Genomic DNA, 22,509 nt, shown 5'->3' on the forward strand with positions numbered 1-22,509 from the left:
GCTTTGCTAGATCATGCCTAATACAAGAGAAGACGAGCCCGCGCACCCGAGGAACAACCGACCAATGGGGATCTTCGGGATGCCCTTACTTTATTTGCCCAAGCTATGGCTAATCAAGCCAACCACGGGGCCCAAGCCCCTCAGTCTCCTACCCCGGCATCTCGGGTGAGAGACTTCGTGCGGATGAATCCCCCGGAATTCTATTGGTCTAAGCTAGATGAAGACCCTCAAGAGTTCATTGATGAAGTCCACAAGATATTAGCTATCGTGGGCATGAGGTCAGAAGATAAGGCGGAGTTGGCGGCCTACCAACTAAAAGGGGTGGCCCAAATATGGTACAACCAATGGAAGGAAGAGAAGGGGGCAAACTATGTGGTGCCTTGGGAAGAGTTCAAAACGGCTTTCCTTAATCGATTCTTTTCTCTTGAGCTTAGGGAAGCCAAATTGGTGGATTTCATGAATTTAAAACAAGGGTCTATGAATGTTAGGGAGTATGCCCTCAAGTTTAACCAACTTTCAAGATATGCTCCACACTTGGTTGCCGACTGACGATCTAGAATGAACAAATTCGTGATGGGTGTGTCCGACCTAGTGAGTGAAGAATGCCGATCCGCAATGTTGATTAGTGACATGGACTTGTCCCGCTTGATGGTGTATGCCGAACAAATGGAGGAAGAGAAGTTGAGGAAGAGGAGGGGTCATGAGGCCAAGAGGGCCCGTTTTGAGGGCAAATTCCAAAGTCGAAGGGGAGGCCGGTTTCATCAAGGCCAAGGGTCTTCTCATGCGCCCCATAAGGGGTTTGCCAATGACGTTCCAAGGGCCCAAGGTGTTAGTGGTATGGGTCCTATTGATGTATGTCCGAAGTGTGGTAAGGGCCATGGTGGCCCGTGCTTGAGAAATACCGGTGCTTGCTATAGTTGTGGGGAAATGGGGCACAAGGCAATGGATTGTCCTCGAAATCGCAACAAGGGTAAGGAGGTCCGTCCACAAGGTGCCAATGCGGTTCCTTTGGGGAGAGGGGGCCGACAAGATGGTGCCCCAAGGCACAATCGATTTTATGCTTTGCATGGGAGGCAAAGGGTCGATGAAGTCCCTGATGTCGTTACCGGTATGTTGAAAATCTTTGACTTTGATGTATATGCATTAATTGATCCGGGTGCCTCTCTTTCTTTTGTCACCCCCTTTGTTGCCAAAAAGTTTCATGTTGAGCCCGAATCGTTGCGTGAGTCATATAAGGTGTCTACTCCTATTGGTGCATATATTGTTGCTAGGAAGGTCTATAGAAATTGTCCTATTTGCATCTTGCATAAAATATTGCCTTGTGATCTTGTTGAGTTGGACATGGTCGATTTTGACGTTGTTCTTGGGATGGATTGGTTGCATGCATACTATGCTTCCATTGATTGTAGAACCCGTAGGGTCAAGTTCCAATTTCCAAGTGAACCCATTCTTGAGTGGGAAAGACAAAATGTGGTAGTCAAGGGTAGGTTCATCTCTTGCATTAAAGCCCGTAAGTTGATCTCTAAGGGGTGTCTCTATCATCTTGTGAGGGTTAGGGATGTGGAGTCCAAAACCCTTCCTATAGAGTCGGTTCCGGTTGTAAATGAATTCCTTGATGTCTTTCCTAATGACCTTCCCGGTGTTCCTCCCAAAAGGGAAATAGATTTTGGCATAGACCTCCTCCCCGATACTCAACCCATTTCTATTCCCCCTTACCGTATGGCCTCGGCGGAGTTAAAGGAGTTAAAGAAGTTGAAGGAACAATTGAAGGACTTGTTGGAGAAGGGTTTTATTAGGCCTAGCCAATCACCATGGGGTGCTCCGGTGTTGTTTGTGAAGAAGAAAGATGGGTCCCTTAGGATGTGTAGTGATTACCGGCAACTCAATAGGATCACCGTCAAGAATAAATATCCTCTTCCTAGGATTGATGACTTGTTCGACCAATTGCAAGGGGCTAGCCACTTCTCTAAAATTGATCTTCGGTCCGGGTATCATCAAGTGAAGGTGAGGGAGTGTGACATTCCCAAGACAGCCTTCCGGACTAGGTATGGGCATTTTGAATTTGTGGTCATGTCCTTTGGGTTGACCAATGCACCGGCTATCTTCATGGACCTAATGAATAGGGTCTTTAAACCCTACCTTGATTCCTTTGTTGTGGTCTTCATTGATGATATTTTAATCTATTCGCATAACGAGGAAGAACATATGGGTCACTTGAGGGTTGTGTTGCAAAGATTGAGAGAGGAGAAGTTGTATGCCAAGTATGAAAAATGTGAATTTTGGTTGAAGGAGGTTGCCTTCCTAGGTCATGTGGTGTCGGGGGATGGTATTAAGGTAGACCCTAAGAAGACCGATGTGATTAGAAATTGGCCTAGGCCATTGACCCCGTCAGATATTAGGAGCTTCTTAGGCTTAGCGGGTTACTACCGGAGATTTGTGAATGGGTTTCTTCTATTGCTTCTCCCATGACTAAGTTGACACAAAAGAAGGCTAAGTTTGAGTGGACCGACGAGTGCGAAAGGATTTTTCAAACCTTGAAAGATAAACTTGTGTCCGCTCCTATATTGTCACTCCCGGATGGGCTTGAGGGATTTGTTGTGTATTGTGATGCTTCTAGAGTTGGCTTGGGTTGTGTCCTAATGCCAAATGGTAAGGTGATAGCCTATGCTTCTAGACAACTCAAAGTGCATGAAAAGAACTATCCTACACATGATCTTGAATTAGCCGCTGTGGTGTTTGCTTTAAAGATTTGGCGTCATTACTTGTATGGGGTACATGTTGATGTGTTCACCGATCATAAGAGCCTCCAATATGTCTTCACCCAAAAAGATCTCAACTTGAGACAAAGAAGGTGGCTAGAATTTCTTAAAGATTATGATATGAGTGTGCATTATCATCCCGGTAAAGCTAATGTGGTGGCGGATGCTTTGAGTAGGGTGTCTATGGGTAGCCTAGCTCATGTTGATATTGGTGATAGGGAAATGGCTAGGGAGGTGCATCGGTTGGCTAGGTTGGGGGTTAGGTTGGAAGAGGTTGGTAATGGTGGTGTAGTCGTTGTTGATGGTGCTAGGTCTTCCTTGGTTGATGAGGTGATAGCAAAACAAAATCTTGACTCTTCCTTGTTAGAATTGAAGGCCTTGGTGAAAGAGGGCAAAGTGGAAGTTTTCTCCCAAGGGGGAGATGGTGCCCTTAGGTACCAAGGTAGGTTGTGTGTGCCTTGTGTTGATAGTTTGAGGGAGAAAATTCTTGAGGAGGCTCATAATTCTTCCTACTCCATTCACCCCGGTTCTACCAAAATGTATAAAGATTTGAGGGATGTGTATTGGTGGGGAGGCATGAAGAAGGACATTGCCAAATTCGTCTCCGGTTGTCATAGTTGTCAACAAGTCAAGGCCGAACATCAAAGGCCGGGTGGTCTAACCCAAGACATAGAGATTCCTACTTGGAAGTGGGAAGAAATTAATATGGATTTTGTAGTTGGTTTACCCAAGACTAGAAAAGGTTTTGATTCTATTTGGGTGGTGGTTGATAGGATGACAAAATCGGCTCATTTTCTACCGGTAAAGACAACATATGGGGCGGAAGATTATGCAAGGTTATATATTCATGACTTGGTAAGGTTGCATGGGATTCCTCTATCCATCATATCGGACCGTGGTACTCAATTTACTTCACACTTTTGGAAGTCCTTTCAAAGGGGTCTAGGTACGAAAGTTAAGCTTACTACGGCCTTTCACCCGCAAACGGATGGACTAGCCGAAAGGACTATCCAAACACTTGAGGATATGCGTAGGGCTTGTGTATTGGAGCTTAAGGGTAGTTGGGAGGATCATCTTCCATTGATTGAGTTTTCCTATAACAATAGCTATCATTCTAGCATCGGTATGGCTCCTTTTGAGGCTCTCTATGGGAGGCGTTGTAGATCACCGGTTGGGTGGTTTGAGGTTGGTGAGGTGGCCTTGTTAGGACCAGATCTAGTTATGGAGGCTCTTGAGAAGGTTAGGATGATTAGAGAAAGGTTGAAGACGGCCCAAAGTCGCCAAAAGTCCTATGCCGATGTGAGAAGAAGGGCTCTTGAATTCCAAGTTGGTGATTGGGTCTATTTGAAGGTGTCACCCATGAAGGGTGTGGTTCGTTTTGGTAAGAAGGGCAAGTTGAGCCCTAGATACGTGGGTCCTTATAAGGTGATGAGGAGAATTGGCAAGGTAGCTTATGAGTTGGAATTGCCTAGTGAGATGGATTTGGTTCATCCGGTATTTCATGTGTCTATGTTGAGGAAGTGTGTGGGTGATCCGAATGCCATTGTGTCTCTTGATGTTGTGGGTGTTGTTGAAGATAATTTGACCTATGAAGAGGTTCCGGTCCAGATTTTAGATAGGCAAGTGAAGAGGTTGAGAAACAAAGAGGTGGCTTCCGTTAAAGTCCTTTGGAGAAATCAACAAGTTGAAAGTGCTACTTGGGAGGCCGAAGCGGACATGCAAAGGCGATATCCTTATCTTTTTCACTCCACTCAAGCTTAAGGTATTGATCTTAGCCCTTTATAAAATCTCAGGTCTTAAGTTCAGCCCTCATGTCATTGCATACATTCATGTTTAAGTTGACAAGTTCAATGTGGTGTTACAACTATGTTGAGGTTTTGAATAAGGTGTAAGTGCATTGTTGCATCCTTATGTGGGCTGAAATTGCCATGGTTGTGTCTCTCATGTACGTTTCTTTAACATTCGGGGACGAATGTTCCCAAGGGGGAGATATTGAAACGACCCCAAAAATGCCCGAAAATGTGCTTCGGAAACACCTATAATTGTAATTTCCATATATCTCAAAATCCGTGCATGATTTCGGAAATTCGACTTCATATTCTTATTCAGGGGATCAAATTGAGTGGGAAATGGGTCTAACCCAAATTTTAGAACAACCGTATCAAAATTCGAAAATCGCAAAAAATGCGATTTTCAGGGTCAACTTTAAAGGGGCATATCTCTTAGCACACAAGGAACTGGAAGGGCCGCTACCTGTTAAATTAAAGCCCTTCGAGTTAGCTTTCCAATGCAGTTGGTTTCACCTCATTCCGAGTTAGGATGAAGGAGTTATGATCATTTTCGTAAAACTTGTCCGGGCAGAATCGCAATTTCCAGTGAGTTACGTTACTGTAGCGGCTGGAACGTTTTTCTTTTATAAAAAAGAGGATTGTCCCATACTTAGTTATATTTCTTTCTAGCTTCAAAACACTCAAAAACACTCACTAATACCTCTCCAAAATTCCACCAAGATCTTCAACCAAATTCAAACATCTCAAGTTTTAATTCCGGATTCAAGACTCAATCTCAAGCATCAATTCTCCATTCCAATCCTCATCAAGGATTCTCCAAAGTTGAGGTATGTGGGTTGATTGTGGAAACCTTCCTTTCCACAAGTCCAACCATTTATCCTCTATTTTACTTCAAGTTTATGGGTTCTTATGATCATTTATGAACTCTTGAATTATGGAATTACTACTACACATTCTATTATGGTCTATTTTTGCATATTATCATGAAATGGAATTATTATGTGATGTTATGGTTTTCATGCTTCCATGATCAAATTATGAAGGTTGATATATATATGTATGTTGTTGGTGGGCTGATTTATATGTATTTCGGAATTGGTTGGACTTAGTACTCTTGAAAGACATGATTTTATCTACATGAACAATAGCCCACCATGTGTTTGATAAAATGCCATTTATAGAATTCATAGGAAATGGAAGGTCCAATGTACATCCTATGAGTCGGATGATTATATAATTATTGAAATGATGATGAAAGGGATACATGTATATGATTTTCTCTATAAAAGTGTTGTGAGTCGACCAAGCCTAGTACGGGGGGTAGTAGGCCCGTATAACCGTATCAAGGTGTTGGTACCTTGGTTGCCTAGTACGGGGGGTAGTAGGCCCGTATAACCATATCGAGGGGTTTGTACCTTGGTCCCTAGCTCGGGGGGTGGTAGACCTGGGTAACCACATTGAGGGGTTTGTACCTCTTTCGCCTCTCCAAGGGGGTGGTAGGCCTTGGAAATACTATATTGATGGTCACTCACCACACATGTACTACGTCCCACTAAATATGATTTTTATGTAAGCCTCATTATATATATCATTTCATTTATGTGCTATCTATCGGGTATGAATATGCATTTTCCTATGATGTCCATCTATTGTAGCATTGCATTGCATCCCATATACTTAGTACATTCAAACGTACTAACGCATACTCTATGCCTACATGATGTCACCATGTAGGGACCGGAGCACCGCTTGACCATCCTCCTCCGCGTGGCTAATACGATTTCCTACCAAGGTTATTGGTGAGTCCTCCATTCCGGGGACGTTGCTCATGATCTTTTGCTATGTATAAGACTTTTCTTTTTAGTTATGTTTTGACTATGAGGGTGAGCCCGGTAGTTTGTCTTGGCCCCCGCTAAGTACTCATGTTTAGAGGTGGTGTTGGACAAGTTGTGTATTATGCTTGAGCTTGACTCATCTATGGTATTTATGTATCATTTCTTCTTCTTTTTTCTTGCTCCCTTAGTCCCGATTTCCCCCTTCGATTATGCTTATTGCTTATGGTCATTTTAATTGCTTCCGCGACCAAGGATGTGTAATAATACGCTATGAGGCTTGTTTGGGGCTCCTTCGGATTCCCTATTCGCCGGTCACATCTTGGCCCTAGGCTTGGGTCGTGACACTATCATCATCTTTAAAAAAGACGGCCCTCTTCTTAGTCACCAAATCTTTCATGAATTTCGCATACCCAGACATTTGATCCAAAGCTTCTATCAACGAAACATTGATGAAAAATTGTTTCAACATAGTGATAAACCTGTGGCATTTTCCTTCTTGGTTGTTGTCTACCATTCTCTGTGGGAATGGAGGTGGAGGTCTAGGCATGAGAACAATTTTTTGAGTTATCTCTACTTTCTTCTCTATAGCATTCTTGTACTCCCCAGTAACCTCAATCACATCATCGTGTTTTTCAACCACAATTTCAACCTTACACGGCGTAGGTGGATCAATGGTATGTTTACCCCCTTGAGTAGTGACTGCCATACATGTCCATCGTTCTTCGGATTTTTGATGGTGTTGGTAGGAAGTATGCCAGGCTGACGTGGGTTCACTGTAGTGGATAACTAATTCATCTGCTGCTCAAGTTGCTTGATCGACACTGCATGGGCATCAACTTTTTTACCGGTTCCATCGTTCTGCAACACCATGGGTTAAGGGGGATTTTTCTTGCACTTCTTGACTTCTCCTTTTCATTTTTACTACACCCCTTTAGCCTAAGTTGACTATTCGCTAAACCACAAATAAAGAGGATTTATAGGTAGTGGGTCATGTAAGGTCTAGGGTTCATCAAGGTTCTTCCAAAGAGAGGTAAGGCTCAAACGGTGCTCAAAAGAGCTTCACACGCTCACTGTTAGGCCACAAAAGAGGTATATGTCATATTTGGCTCACACTCTTTAAACTTGCCTAAGATCATTTCAAGAGCACACCTTTCTAAATCAATCAGACTAACAGGGAAAATTCTATGTTTATTCATGCAAGGTTCAAAATAAGCTCATCACACAAGGCATAGATACTTTAGTCAAACAAGACCACACACTTTTTCTAGTGTGCAACAGTCATTACAAGAGAATCAATTTAATAAATGGCTAATCACAATGAGATGCAAATAGTTTACATATTGTTTATGCAACTTCATTTGGCCTCATTGTAGCCGTACATTCATGTTCGTCCAATTGAGGCACTATTCAAGTCATCGGTATTGATCGAAACTGAGACTCAATTTTTTACAAAAGAACAGCCACATTCAAATCATGAAGGGTGGCAGAAATGTGCAAAAATTTCAAATTTTTTTGAAAGGGTCAAAATCATTTTGCAATTAAAAATAAGCTGAAATGGAGCCACAAGCTCAAACATCCACAGAAACAGTATTAACACAATTTAAAACAGAACAACCCAAATATCAGCACAAAGCATGAGTAGCACACAACAAAAGGTGTGGGCCTCACCATACCACAATTAAAATGTGTTTACCCTCAAATGCAAGTAATAAGCATCTAATAGTTAGAGTAAAGAATGAATAGAGAAAGAAGTAAAAAGGGGATCCTATCTACACGCTTGCTCCATCTGTCGGGGTACTGTTGCCTGATGCATTATCCAAAAATTAGACAATGGTCCCCGGATTGTCGTTCTTGTTCTCATTGTGTTCATTTACCCCCGCTTCTATAGTGATGTTAGTAGCAACCATTTTGTCCACGTTATGTCTTGTAAAGAAAAAATTTATAGCCGTGTAGATTCCACGTTTCCACGAAGGAATGGTGGGATCAATAGGGACTCTTCTGTTGGAACTCGCTTTCTTACTTTCTCTTATCTCTTTTGCCAATTCTGCTATCTTCTCATCTCTTTTGAAATCTCGTGCTCTTATATGTCGGGGTGGGATATCACTTTCTGCGACCTTTAGTCTAGCCATTTTTGTAAAAGACTTCGAGACAAAGTTAGACATATTTAAACAGGGGCAGGGGGTCCTGGGTGTGTAATTTGCTACACCAAAAAAGTTGGTGAAATGCACATCTAATAAGGTGATTCGCTGAAAATGATGCACATAGAAGGTTGCAAAAAAAAGGGCATATAAGGATGCTTTCCGCGAGTCATCGAGTGTTCTTGGCGACATCAGACTAACCACCGAAAGTAACATATCAAATTACATTAAATGCGAAAGACGGGCATTAGGTGAACCGCCGAGCTGTTTGGCGAACTAGATTTAGCTTGCCAAACTACCCAACGTGTCTTTTGTCAACCCATTTCTTTCTAATTCAATCTCGCAACCCCTGATAATGCAATGTACGATTGTACAATACCAATTCAACAAAGATCCAACATAATTTTAGCATTTCCATAGCAAAATAATTCAACTCAGGGCACTGTTGAGTGGGATTTTTCCAATTACGCAAATACCAATTGATAATGCATGTGATCCCATTAACTCAGAGACTCGGTAGAGATTTAATCAATATCAATAGAATTATGCAAAAGAGTACAATAATAACATCTTAAACGCTAGGTTCGAGTTACAAACCTTTGTTGCCAAATAGATACTAATGAAGTGCTAGGCAGCAATGCAATCCAACTCCAAGCACAATTCAACAGCTAAAATACTCTAAAAGTGCAAGAAATAAAAGGCTAGAGTGCGGGTGTGAGTTTGATAAGACGAAGCAGTGAGAGAAAGTGAATGAAATAGAACTTGTAAACCTGTGACTTGCAAAAACCATCCAGTTTCTGCGCATTCGGCGATGTCAGTAAAGTTCACCCATTCACTTGGCGAAGCGCCAAGTGTCTAGCTTCTTCGCCAACTATAACAGGATCTGCAGCTCATGTGAGGATTCCAGTTGATGGTTTTCATTGAGACAGCCGACATGGTCGGTGATACGCCATTAATTTTCTTCAGACCGCCGAGTTTTACATGATCCAAGCTGACAGTGCCTTGAGTAAAACGGCGAAAAGAATCGTGTTCGCCGATCTTGTCGGTGATCCGCCATCTGGACCTGTTGCTTGCCTCCACATGCTATTTCAATCACCTCCCTTACTTTAATATATATAAACAACACACCATTATTCTACTAGTAATTAGGAATACTTAAAGGGTTTTAGGTTGCCTCCAAAACAATGCCTTAGTTAACGTCGTGGCACGAAGCAAGTCTATCTTCAAACATCACTCTTGGGGTTAGCCATAGTATTACTAGGAAAACCCACTTGTTGTCTCGGATTGAGATGAGATGAGATATGACCCATTTGGGTCTCTAACTGCTTGATCGAAACTGAATGAGACGTGACAGTTTGGCTGAGGGTAGACACTTCTTCTTTCATGACATTCAACATTTTTTCTGACCCTTCAACTTTGTTTAGGATACACGAGAGCATATCCTCAGACCTACCACCTTCCGAATCCTTGGGCTTTTGACGCTCGTGGGGAGGCACATATCTATCCTTCTCCCTATCCTTCCAATTTGGATTACGGTCCCTCCATTCACGATCTCGATCCTTCCGTCCATCGTCTCTAACACATCCTTGGTTACCACCCTGCCTTGGGTAGTTTGAACAATAGCCCCCGCCTTGGTTAGCTAGAATATTTACTTCATCTCGTCAGGATTCGCACCCCCGACTCCCACAACATTGAGACCACGGGCACCAGCCCCCATGACATTTTCGGATAAAATGTCAAGTTGCGTCATGATCTTGGCCATGTTTTGGTCTCTCTCATTATGTTTTTTAACTTGTTCCTTAGATAGCTGAAATATGACAAGTGAGACCTAGTCTTTGGGGGTATACCAAGCCCTATTGATGGTTATCATGTCATTGAGAAGTTGAGTTGCTACTACACATGGTTGCTGCATTAATCTTCCGAGCGAGAGTTGGTCAGCTACACCTTTGTTTACCAAGTCTAGACTCCGGTAAAAGTATTAAAGGAGCACATTATCAGGTAGACCATGGGTTGGGCATTATAAGACCAAATTCTTAAACCAGAGCCAAGTTTCGTGCAAAGTCTCTCCATTCAGACGCTTAAAGCTTTGGATGCTATCCCGAATGGTCACCATCTTCAAGGGAGGAAAAAATTAGACATTAAATGCGGTGACCAACTCATCCCACGAAGTGATCGAGTTACGAGGCAACTACGCTAGCCACTTTCACGCTTCCCCTTCAATGCGAAAGTGAATAGTCTTAATCGAACTGATTCCTGAGAGATGTTCTTGAACGAGAAAGGTCCACACACATCTACGATGTTTTGAAGATGCTCATGTGGGTCATCATGAGCTAATCCACTGAAGAGTCCCTTTAGTTCCAAAAGTCGCAACATGGTGGTTGTTATGTGGAACACCGCATTTCCCTCTGCTGGAGGTAGACGGATGGCTTGAACACCTCCCATGAGATGTGGATCATTGATGTTGGGCTCTTGGGCATCGTTGAGGTTGCCAATGTCGTCCTGATGGCCCACTAGGCTTCTGTTACCACAGTTAACAATCATGCTTTATGAAATGTTTACACAATCAATAGAAAAAAACTAAAAATTAAATTACTAAACTACCACTAATAAGAACAGAAATTCTATTAATCTAAAAATTCTCAAATAACATCACTCCTCGGTAGCGCGCCATTTTGATATTTATCATGACCAATGACACTAGCTTACGGTATGAGTGTCTACGATCATCTATAATACAGTAACCCACTAAAGGTTGGGGTCGTGTCCTAAGGGAGTGGTTTCAAGAATTAATAGAAAAGTAAAATTTAGTTCTAACTAGTCATAGCTAAAGACATTAACGAGTAAAAACATAGTAAATTAAAGGGGGTGACACAAAAGTGTCAAATATCAATTGGGGGTTTTTTGTCACAAGTGGTAAAAACAACAAAAATAACAAGAAATGAAGTATGGGGAAAAGTTCTTGGGTGTGACCGCAATACAAGTTGAGATAAATTGTTGGGTACATGCTTTCGATAGGAAATTTGCAAGATAATAGTGACTAGACTAAGCTTTAGATGGAAATAAGTTCCCTGTCGGGCAACTTACCCCGTTCCAAATGTGTTCCTCTTGGATACCCATTTGCTGCATGAAGGCCAACCTATGCCTTACCCCACTCACTCTCTCAAGATGAGTGTTAGGATATGGGACTAGGGCTCACCCTCTCGGGCTGACTCTTATGTCGACCTAATCCTTAGGCCATCAGTCTAGCGATCTTGGTTTCGCGACCTCCCTCTCGAGCAAGCCGAAAATATATGGGTGGTTTCGTATTTGCAAATACAAACCCATTAAATTAAACCACAACCACTAGGTGAAATCACCATTAAAATACATCTAACCTATCAAAAAGCAAGACCTAACAACAATATCAACTCATATTTGCTAAATCACACCCCAAGAATGGAGGTTTTTAGCCACACATAAAGAAATAAGAAATTATAGTGAAAATGATACTAAAATCAAATGGGTATAAAGAATTAAACCTTGATTTAATCGAAGGAAAAAGAATGGAGAACACCCACTTCCATCTTAGGGAAGATGAACTCCTTCTTTCTTCAAGTCTCCCAAAAAACCCTCTCTAAACTTGAGAGAAAATATCCCCAAAAAAGTACTATTCTATTGTGTAAAATATAATAATGGTTCCACTATTAAAAAATAATAAAGAGTTTAGTATTTATAGACTTCAGAAAATAGTGCTGGCGGATCTCTCGACAAGGTTAGTTGGAATCGTCGATTAACTCGGCGATTCGCCCTTTGGTGTAGTCATCGCCATCTTGCACTAGCCTTCAGCATCATCTTGCTCTGTGTCATTGTGCGACATAGTACTGCTTTGCGAAACTATTCGGCGAAGCGCCCACTGCTCCTATCATTGCCTTTTTGTCGTTCTTTTCAGCCTTTTTGTTCCTTTTTGTGCCTAAGTGTCCATGTTTCCACTAAAACTTCAAATACCTGAAATTTTAGAGTTTTCATCAGATATTGAGAAAAAATAACCATTTAAGGACACTTGTTCTATCAACATAAAGCCCTAAATGAGTCCAACTTGTGGACTCCTCACATACTACCCCCAACATCCCTATTGCTAGATTCCCGATTGGTGGGAGCAACACAAGGCCCAACCCTATCGTTTCTGTTGCCATAGTTGTTTAGGTTGTAGTTGTTGTCGTGATTGTAGTTACCATCTCGAACATAGTTACCTCTTGATCGTAGTTACCTTGCCCTTGGCACCAATTATCCTAGTTAGAACCTTCGTTGTTGGCTCGAAAACTCCCCGCTTGATCATTCACCAAGTAGGTATCCTTCTCATAGTAGCATTCCTTAACCGGTGGTGGTAGAGTCCTAGTCAAGTAATTTACAGCATTTAACTTTTCTGAACCTCCGCCTACATGCTTCAATAACAACCCATGTTCTGTCCTTATTTGAGCCATCTCCTCACGAATATCATCTGAAGATTGACTAGGCGCAACTTGAACTGCAAATGTTCTTATTCCAGAGTCTGATTTTTGAGTGCACCATGCTTTATTGTTTCGGGAAATCTTCTCAATTTTCTCAGCGATCTCCTCAAAAGTGCACTCACCATATGATCCTCCAACAATAGTATCAAGCACAACTTTACCATTGTCATCCTGTCCTCTGTAGAAATACTCCTTTAGTGACTCATCATCAATGCAGTGATTCAGAACACTTCTTATGAATGCAGTGAACCTATCCCACAAACTACTCACAGACTCTCCTGATAGTGCCACAAAATTGTTAAGTTTGTCTTTGTGGTTCAGCTTCTTGAACAACGGGAAGTACTTGGTCAGGAACACCTTGTGCAATTGGTCCCATGTATGAATTGAGTTGAATGGAAGCGCAGAAAACTAGATCGCAACATCTTCTGTCAATAAACAAGGGAAGTCTCTCAACCTTATGACATCCATGTCCAACTCCGATCACCCCACACAACTCTTACAAACACTCCTCCACTTGTCCATGTGCCCATGCAGATATTTCGAAGCCATACCAACAAACAAACACCTCGTTGTATGTATCTGCATCGAACTGCTAGTCACCACGAATGTATGCCCTAGAGGTAGTGGAGGAAGAACAATTGGTTCTTCTGATTCAACTGTGTTAAACTCGACTATGTAGTTATCTTACAACCATGGTTCTGGTGGATTATGCACCCTTAATGCATCTCCCTATAGATTACCACCATGATCCTAAGCGTGCTCATTCACAACCCCAGAAGGCTTCAACCCAACTCCAACACCTAGATTTTTTCTTATTAGATTTACTTGGACCCCTTTATTTTTCATCTTTCTTAAAGTTTTGCTCAACTATGCATCATATGGGTTCAATGGTTCGCCTCGACTCCGTGTACTTGCCATATACTAGAGTAGAAACTTGTAGAAAATAAAAACAAAGTAGACTAAAATTAAGTAATAATTGACGAAAATTCAATAATGTTGTTAAACTTAATCTGAAAGCCTTATTCCCCGGTAGCGGTGCAAAAATACGATACTCTCAAATTACACCTCCTTAAAGAAGTATATTCAATTGTTGTGAAATAAAGAACCCAATTTGTAGGTTGGGGTTGATCCAACGAGGAATATGGTTTATACTTAAACATAACTCAATTTTATATTCATTTAGTCAACTTATTTCCAAGACAAGTAAGTAAAGGGGTGGAGGAGGGGGTTTATGAAACAAATAACGGATTGTTGTTAAGTAACAATTTAGCAAGATTCAAACTTTGTTGTTATCAATGAGAGAGAGATACTAGGGTTAATGTGTTCCCCATAAGATCTTAACGCGATAATCCTTATAATTGAAATCATTTCCTAGTGTATCACATGCAAAGTGGTAAAATATGTATCCGTAAGTGATTGGTCCTCCAAATGGGGAACTTCACTCTGCACCTTGGTCCGACTACGTGTGCATAATTTATCAGCCCTTACCTTTACCTCAAATTAGACATCATATCAATGTATGGCTTAGTTTAAACCCTTGCACCAATTGGCATTAGACTATTATATAGTATTACACTAAATCTCTGTTGATAATTCTTTTCTTATTAACAGCCTCCTTGGTTCGGCAAGTAGCAACAAGGCGATTTCTAATGCGTGGACTAGTTAAAAATACTTCTAAGCGAAAGAATTACCATTGCATGCATCAACACTATTTAAGAATTCCTTAGTTATTTCCCCTATTGGTTGATTTGAGGTAGGTCAGTTAGGGTTGGTTGGACCCGACCATGTACAAAAAATAGTGGAGCGGGTTAAGCTCATCCGAGAATGTTGATTGACTGCTCAAAGTGGCCAAAAGTCATACTTTGATTTACGGCAAAGAGATTTAGATTTTTGTGTTGATGACTAGGTATTCTTAAAAGTCTTACCTATGAAGGGTGATATGAGATTTGGAAACAAGGGCAAGCTTAGTCCAAGATTCATTGGGCCATACCATATCCTTGAGAGGTTAGGACAAGTTGCTTATGAGTAAGAGTTGCCATCGAGGCTAGAATCGCTTCATCCATATTCCATATATCGATCCTACGAAAGTGAATAGGAGACCCTTCTACGATTGTCCCTTTTGAGGATGTTAAGATCACAAAGGAGTTGTCTTATAAGGAAACTCCAGTTGCAATATTAGATCGACATGTCCGAAGGTTGAGGACCAAAGAAGTTGCTTCTATTAAAGTACTGTGGAGAATCAAAAATAAGGAAGAGGTGACATGGGAAGCTGATGATGGCATGAGATCTAGATATCCACAGATGTTTTAGATCCCACAGTGGTAAAAATATCAATTTTGATTAGCACAGTGAGGTCCATGGTTATTATGGGTATAGAGGACAGTTTGCCAAAATTGTGGAAACTAGTAAGGACATAATCGTATGGCTTAGATTTTTCATTCGAGGATGAATGTTTCTAAGGGGAGGAAGATGTAACACCCCGCCTTTTCAGAACTCTAATTTAACTCGTTCCTACGTGGAAAGACAAAGAGGGTGAGTAATAAATTAGGAATGATGTGGTATGTTATATTTTAAGTGTTCAAGGGTTGTATCTCAAGTTTAGAAGTTAGGTAAGAAGCAAAGTAAAAGTTGGTGAAGTTATCGTCAGTTTCTTTTTAAATATTTCTCTTAAATTTGGGTCAAATGTTTCGAAGGTCTACATTCCAGTTTCCAACGGATCAAACCGTTCATTCATACGACTTCAGAGTAGAGATATTCGCATTTTCGCAAGACTGCGCAAGTAGGCACGTGAGGTGGGACCTCTAGGTTAGTGGAACCTTATATCATAGCATCTTCTTCTTTTTTCTTCAATCTAGCTAGTAAGAAACCCACAAAAATCAGATAATTACTCCTCAAATCATCATGTGTGTTCATAATCTCCTATTGGCTTCTTAACTAGTATTTCCCTACATCGCGAGCTCATCGTTTTGGTATAATTTTCATGGTGAATTGAGTGGTGTAGCTCCGTGGAGGTTGTGGCAGCAGAGTTTCTTTCATTGGTTTGATTTCATTCAAGTGTTCTGGGCGTGTAAATAAAGTGTTGTAATTGTGCAGACAGAGGTATGTTCAGCAAAAAAAATAATGGAAAAGGTATGTTATGGCTATTCCTCTGTTCAACATGTTTCTTTAGAGCTTGGGGTGAGAGAATAAGGTACTTAATATTAATGATCATGTAGATTAAATTATGAGTGGTTCACTGATTGAGTGGTTATAAACCCCCATTTAGGGACTCATAATTTGCTAAGAAAGCCCTAAGTTAGGAATGACTTGGAGACTATTCATATATATGGTTTATAGCTAAATTGCTCGTGTTTAGCCTATTTGATTGTTGGTTGTCCCCCTGGGACTATTATGGTTAGCTGTTGAGCTATGAACTGAATATGGGGGTTGTGATGTTGTCTAAGGGGACTATATTATTGCCAAAGAGGGATATGTGTTTCCCACGTTGCAATATTGATGCCAAAGAGTGTTATGTGTTGCCTACGGGGCTATTTTGACGCCAAAGAGGGCTCTGTGTTGCATATAGGGGTATGTTGATGCAAAAGAGGGCTATGTGTAGCCCACAGAGCTATGATGTTGCCTAAGAGGGATATGACCTGCATACGGGGGTATATCGTTGCCAAAAAGGGCTATATGATATCTTACAAAGACAAGGGGCTACCGATAGGGGTATGTAGAATGATTTGGCACCTTCTGGGTTTATTGGAGCCTAGGTAGGTGTGTTGTTGTTTGTATCTGCTGAGCTTATAGGGGATTGGTTAGGTTGTTGTTTGATAATTTTGCATTTTTCGCTTTAGTAGTGGGTTCGCATGCTGATCTAAATTTTGATTTACTTACCTGATAGTTTTTGCTATACTATGATACTTGCTCATTTAGTTTATAGCATTTTATACTCTGTACATTATTTCGTACTAATGCCCCATTGCCTGGGGAGTTGCATTCATGCATGCAGGTCCCGAGAGATGACCCAATAGACCTACTTAGCAATATGATTGACTTCTATCCGGTTTGCTAGCCCCTTTTCTCCAGAGATGCCAGAGTTGGGAGGTTTGGTATCTTTTGTTGTATATATTTTCATGGGTAGGGTGCGGCTGTGTCCAGCCAATCTTTACTACTATTAGAGTCTTGCAGACTAATGTGTTGGGTGTATAGCTACGTCATGGCCATGCTTGCCTAGTTTGTTGGTTGGCTGAAGCTTATGAGTTGTTTGATGTATTCTCTTGATATATACGTTCTTTCAGCTTTGGTATAGAGATCATGGTGGCCTCGATGGCCAATTAGGACTTCTGTGCTAGTTGGTTATTTCTTTATATGAACTCTTGTGAGTAGATATTTTCTTTATAGATCTGTTGGTAGGGGTCTTTCCGGTCGAGTGCTTAGTTTTAAGCTGAGATATACTTGTTTGTTTTCTTGATTCTGTGTGGTTGCCATGGGCTAGCAACAAATGGTTCAGCAGGGTCGTCGCAAGCTTGGGTTTTGGCATTAGGAGCTAGTTGCGCCCCTTGAGTTTGGGGCGTGACATTTTCCTTTATACCACGACTCCCCAATAGTACAATGGATTTCGGATCACCAACATAGTTCTTCAATAAGGAGACATGGAAAATCAGATGCACCGATGCAAAGTCATTAAGCAAATCAAGTTCATAAGCAAATTTGTTAATACGCCTCAAAATCTGATATGGTACAACATAATTGGGACTAAGCTTCCCTTTCTTCCCAAATCTCATTACACGCTTCATGGATGAAGTTTTCTGATAGACCCAATCATTAACATTAAATTCAAGATCTCTTTTTCTAATATCGGAATAGAACTTTTGTCAAATTTGATACGTTTCCAACCTTTCTCTAATAATCCGAACTTTCTCCATAGCCTCATGTACTAATTTATTACCTATCAAAGCAATCTCACAAGCATCAAATAAACCTATAGGATTTCCACACTCTAACCATAAAGAGCCTCAAATTGAGCCATACCAATTCTTGAATGGTAGCTAATATTACACACAAAATCGATTAAAGGCAAATGATCATGGCAATTATACTTGAAGTCAATCACACAAGCTCTCAAAATATCTTCCAAAATTTGGATAGTACGCTCTGCTTTCCCATTGATTTGAGGATGAAAGGACGTACTAAGCTTAACACGAGTACCAAGGCATTTTGGAAAGACTTCTAAAATATGGTAGTAAATTAGGTACCACAATCACAGATAATGGATAGGGGCACTCCATGAAACCTAACCATCTTTCTTAGGTTCAACTTAGCATAGTCTTCCTCCAAATAAGAAATTTTGATCGAAAAGAAATGAGATGACTTCGTCATATGGTCTACAATTACCCAGATCGAGTCATCTATTATGGGTGCGGGGTAAACAAACAATAAAATCAATATTCAAATCCTCCCACTTAAAAGTAGGAATACTAATAGTTTGGAACAAACCTCTTCGCTTTGGATATTCAACCTTCACTTGTTGACAATTAGGACACTTAGCCACAAATTCTTCAATATCCTTCTTCAGCCTGTTCCACCAATAGACCTCTCGCAAGTCATGGTACATATAGGTGGCTCCCAAGTGAATGGAATATCAAAAACTATAGGATTCCAATAATATTTGCTCCCTCAAGTCATAAACATTGGAAACACGCAAACGACTTTGATATCTAAGCACACCATCTGCCCCTTAGGAGAAAGCCTCAATGAATTTTTTAAGTAGCCCTTCTTCCAATTCAACCAAAATTGGATCAAGATCTTGATTATCTTTCACATCCAACACAAATGACGATTATGAACCATTATGGACAATAACACTACCCTAATTAGATTCAACCAACCAAACAACCAACTGACAATTTATGAACATCACGAACCAACTTGGTCTTATCTTCCTAATCATGAGAAACAATACCCATCGATAGTCGACTAGGATCATCCGCCAACACATTCGTCTTACCAGGGTGAAAGATGATACTCAAGTCGTAATTCTTCAAGAGTTCTAGCCATCTACATTGTTGAATAATTTGATCCTTTTGCTTGAACACATATTACAAACTCTTGTGGTTCGTAAATGCATCAACATGAACCACGACCGCAGTTGACGGTTGGTACTCCAAATGATGGCTCATAGGTCCCTCCGTGGATGGCCTTCGTCAGCTTTTAAGTTGGGTCATTTAGGTCTTTTTCCTATGTGTTAGGGACGTTAAACTACACCATTTAATTCCTAAACTATGAGGGATGTCGGGACAAGACCCGATCATCCTAACAACTTAAATACTAAAAACAATGTAGAAAGGGGATCCTCTGGAAAGCAAGGAGTCTCACCAACTGACTCTGAGTGCTCAACTGGATAAACGAGGCTTTGGATGCTAATCCTAGTTACCTGTATCTACATCATAAAATGATGCAGGCAAAATGGCATTATCACATTGAATGTAAGAGCATTGCGAGGGAAAAACTAAACAGGACATAGGCTTGAAATGAATTCTGAAAGAACACTTACCTCATCTTTACTCAACTCATGGATACTCAACTCAAATGCAGATTTAAGCAACAGTAAAGGTGCAGTTTATTTAATGCATTTAAACATTAAATAGCAACTCAAATTTAATCATATAGTAAAATAATATAATTTTGTGGGAGTTTCTCTAACCAACAACCATCACTCTGAGCTATGCTATGACACACCGTCTCGCCCACGCTTCCAAAATTGTCCTATAACTTGTCGAGATATCGAACACATCAACTAAGTGGATCCACTAGTCTATGCTAAAAAGCACTAATGAATCATCTAAAAAGTATGACCCTTTCTAACCACGTTGACTACATGATTTATGGAGACATTGAGTTGTTACGAACTCGTCTCCACATCGGTGCTCAATACTACTCCCAAAATACTCAACTCATATGTTTAAAAACAAAAACTCTTTCTCTAGTTTGATATAATTACACAAAAACTAGCTCAAAGGCTCTCTTGGAAATTGGTGTTTCCTCTCTTGTTTAAATGTGAATTCATTTACTCTTGTGGTATACTTAGTTCCCATATACTCTTTTTGAAAAAATGGCCTTGATTTGTTACTCCTAGTTAACTCAATATCAAGTCTCAAAACAAGTTTAAAGCGCTTGCAAAAGACTCCAGAAAAGACTCTAAGAATGCTCTAGACTTGGTTCTTAACTTCCCTTGAATTTAAATTTATGGATTCAAGGATTGTGATTTAAGATAGGAATGATCTCGTGATGTTTAGAACTATTTTTAGATGGTTAAACATGAGAAACAATCAAGATATCACTGTCTGGAAGCAAGTTCGCGAGGCGGAGATGCATTTAAATATTTGGTCTCTAAATAAATTTTGAGAAAGTGGAGTCCGCGTCCTTTCCGCGATGCGAAGGGAAAATTTGTACACTGGGTGAGCAATTCCACGACACTGACTTGCATGCCAATTTCTGCTCGACATTTTTTCTCTTCGTCTTCTAACCCTAATTCGCCTAAATTTGATTCTTTTTCTCAATTCCTCTTTAGATTCAGATACCCAGTACATGAACACAAGAATCTAGTCAAACACAACTATAAAATCAACACGATTCCATTAAGAACTTGACAATCCCATCAAATCTAAAGAACTAAAGCCAATTTCAAGAACATAATTCAAGAACATCATCCTTTCAACTTTCTAGAAATGAATTTTTCTTAAACAAACATAATTGGCGTGTGGGTGAACGAAATCAATGATATGAAAGTCTAACATACTTCTTTAGGGATCAACCCTTGGTGAAATGACTTCAATTCCCCATGAAATCTCCAAGAACACTTGACTTTTCTCCTCGTGAGTTCTCTTTCTAAAAACCCTAACGTGAAATTTGAGTTCGTGATCTCATGTATCAGGACACTTCATCCAATTCTAAGTGTCAACGATCGTTAGTTGGTAATATAACCCAACTATGTGAATTGGTGTTGAATCCCACAGGGAGTGGTACGTATTTGAGAATAAATTGTCAAGTACAAATATGTTCACGTCAATCATAGGTAAAGAGATTTACGAATAAAAACATAATGCAACTTAAGGGTGACACAAGTGTCAAATAATAGGGAGGTTTTGATTGTAATTATCAACTACAAAAACAACAAATAAGACTAAGGAATAAGTATAGAGACAAGTTCTTGGGATGTGATTGGATTATGGGCTAAGGTAGACAAATGGGTGATTGCAACTGCTAGTAAATAGGTGTAAATCTGTGAATAAGCTAAACTTTAGTGGGGGTGAACTTTCTCTCGAACAATTTAGCACGAATCAAATTTGTTTCTCTTGAACACCAACAAGCAACAATTAAGCACAACCTACGTTTTAGTCCATTCACTCTCACGAGCTGAACCCATGAAAACCCAATACCCACAGACCATCAATTAAGTAATCTTGGTTTTAAAACCTCTCTCTAGAGTAAACCATAAACACGAAGGTAGAGTTGCATTTGCAACTACAACCCTTTAGATTAAGACACAATTAATGAATGAAATCACTTTTAAGCAACATTTATACTATCAATTAACAATACCAACAGCTAAAACAATGCATAATCACATAATCACACCCCAAGAATTGGGGTTTTAGCTAGACATCATAAAAAGAGAGAAATTGTTACCAAATTGTGTTTCCATCAATTGGGTAAGATTAATTTCATCTTTACAATGATCAAGGTTGAAGAATCTTATAGACCCACTTCAAATTTCTCAAAAATGGAAATCTTCAAATCTTCAAAGCTAAGGAAAATATTGTCTCAATATTCTCAGTTCTAAGCTCCAAACTTCAAAACTGATAATTATGAATTCTAGATACTAAGATAGATACTAAACTAAATATTCAAAAACATATTTATAGTCGCCAAAAATGTGTAGCGAAGGATCATGCGGCGCAATAAGTTGGGATCGTCGATCCACTCGGTGATCTGCCCTTTAGTCAATTCCAACGCCTTATTGCTTTTGGCCTTCAACATCTTCAAGTTATATAACATTGGATGATCTAGAACTGCAACGCGGAACCGTTCAGCAACATGCCGCCTGGTCCTTTCTATCACCGACTAGATTTTATCCTTCAGGTCTTAGCACACTGGAACTTTAGGCGAAATCATGGCTTTTCGGCGGCTCACCCAACAGTTAAGGCGATCATCAGGCCTTCTTTTCTTCGTTCTTTCAGTTGCCTTGTTCCTTTTTTCTCATTAGTGTCCATGCTTTGTTCCTCAATCCAAATACCTAAAAATCAAGGATTTACATCAGTTATTGGCACAAAATATGCATTTGAGAACACTAAATCTATTAAAATAAAGCCTTAAATGAGTCTAAATCGTGGACTTATCAGTGCGTAAACTGAACTAACTCAGTTTAGATCCTAAATAATTTACTAAAAATGTATTTAATTAATTGGGTATTGAAAAGAGCATAATACCGTTAAAAAATCCAGCTTTGACTTTTCTTT

General features: G+C 40.2%; 1 protein-coding gene across 1 annotated transcript; it reads left to right on the forward strand.

Annotated features, from left to right (window-relative positions):
* Window positions 1-573: 573 nt before the first annotated feature.
* On the forward strand, window positions 574-1,477 carry LOC125823537 (uncharacterized). Its single transcript, XM_049502903.1, has 2 exons — window positions 574-1,108; window positions 1,419-1,477. The coding sequence occupies exons 1-2, from the start codon at window positions 574-576 to the stop codon at window positions 1,475-1,477; spliced, it is 594 nt and encodes a 197-aa protein (XP_049358860.1).
* The last annotated feature ends 21,032 nt before the right edge of the window (window positions 1,478-22,509 follow it).

The sequence above is a fragment of the Solanum verrucosum genome, unplaced genomic scaffold, assembly GCF_900185275.1.
Source record: "Solanum verrucosum unplaced genomic scaffold, falcon-dt-bn FXZP01000012.1, whole genome shotgun sequence".
NCBI classification, from domain to species: domain Eukaryota; kingdom Viridiplantae; phylum Streptophyta; class Magnoliopsida; order Solanales; family Solanaceae; genus Solanum; species Solanum verrucosum.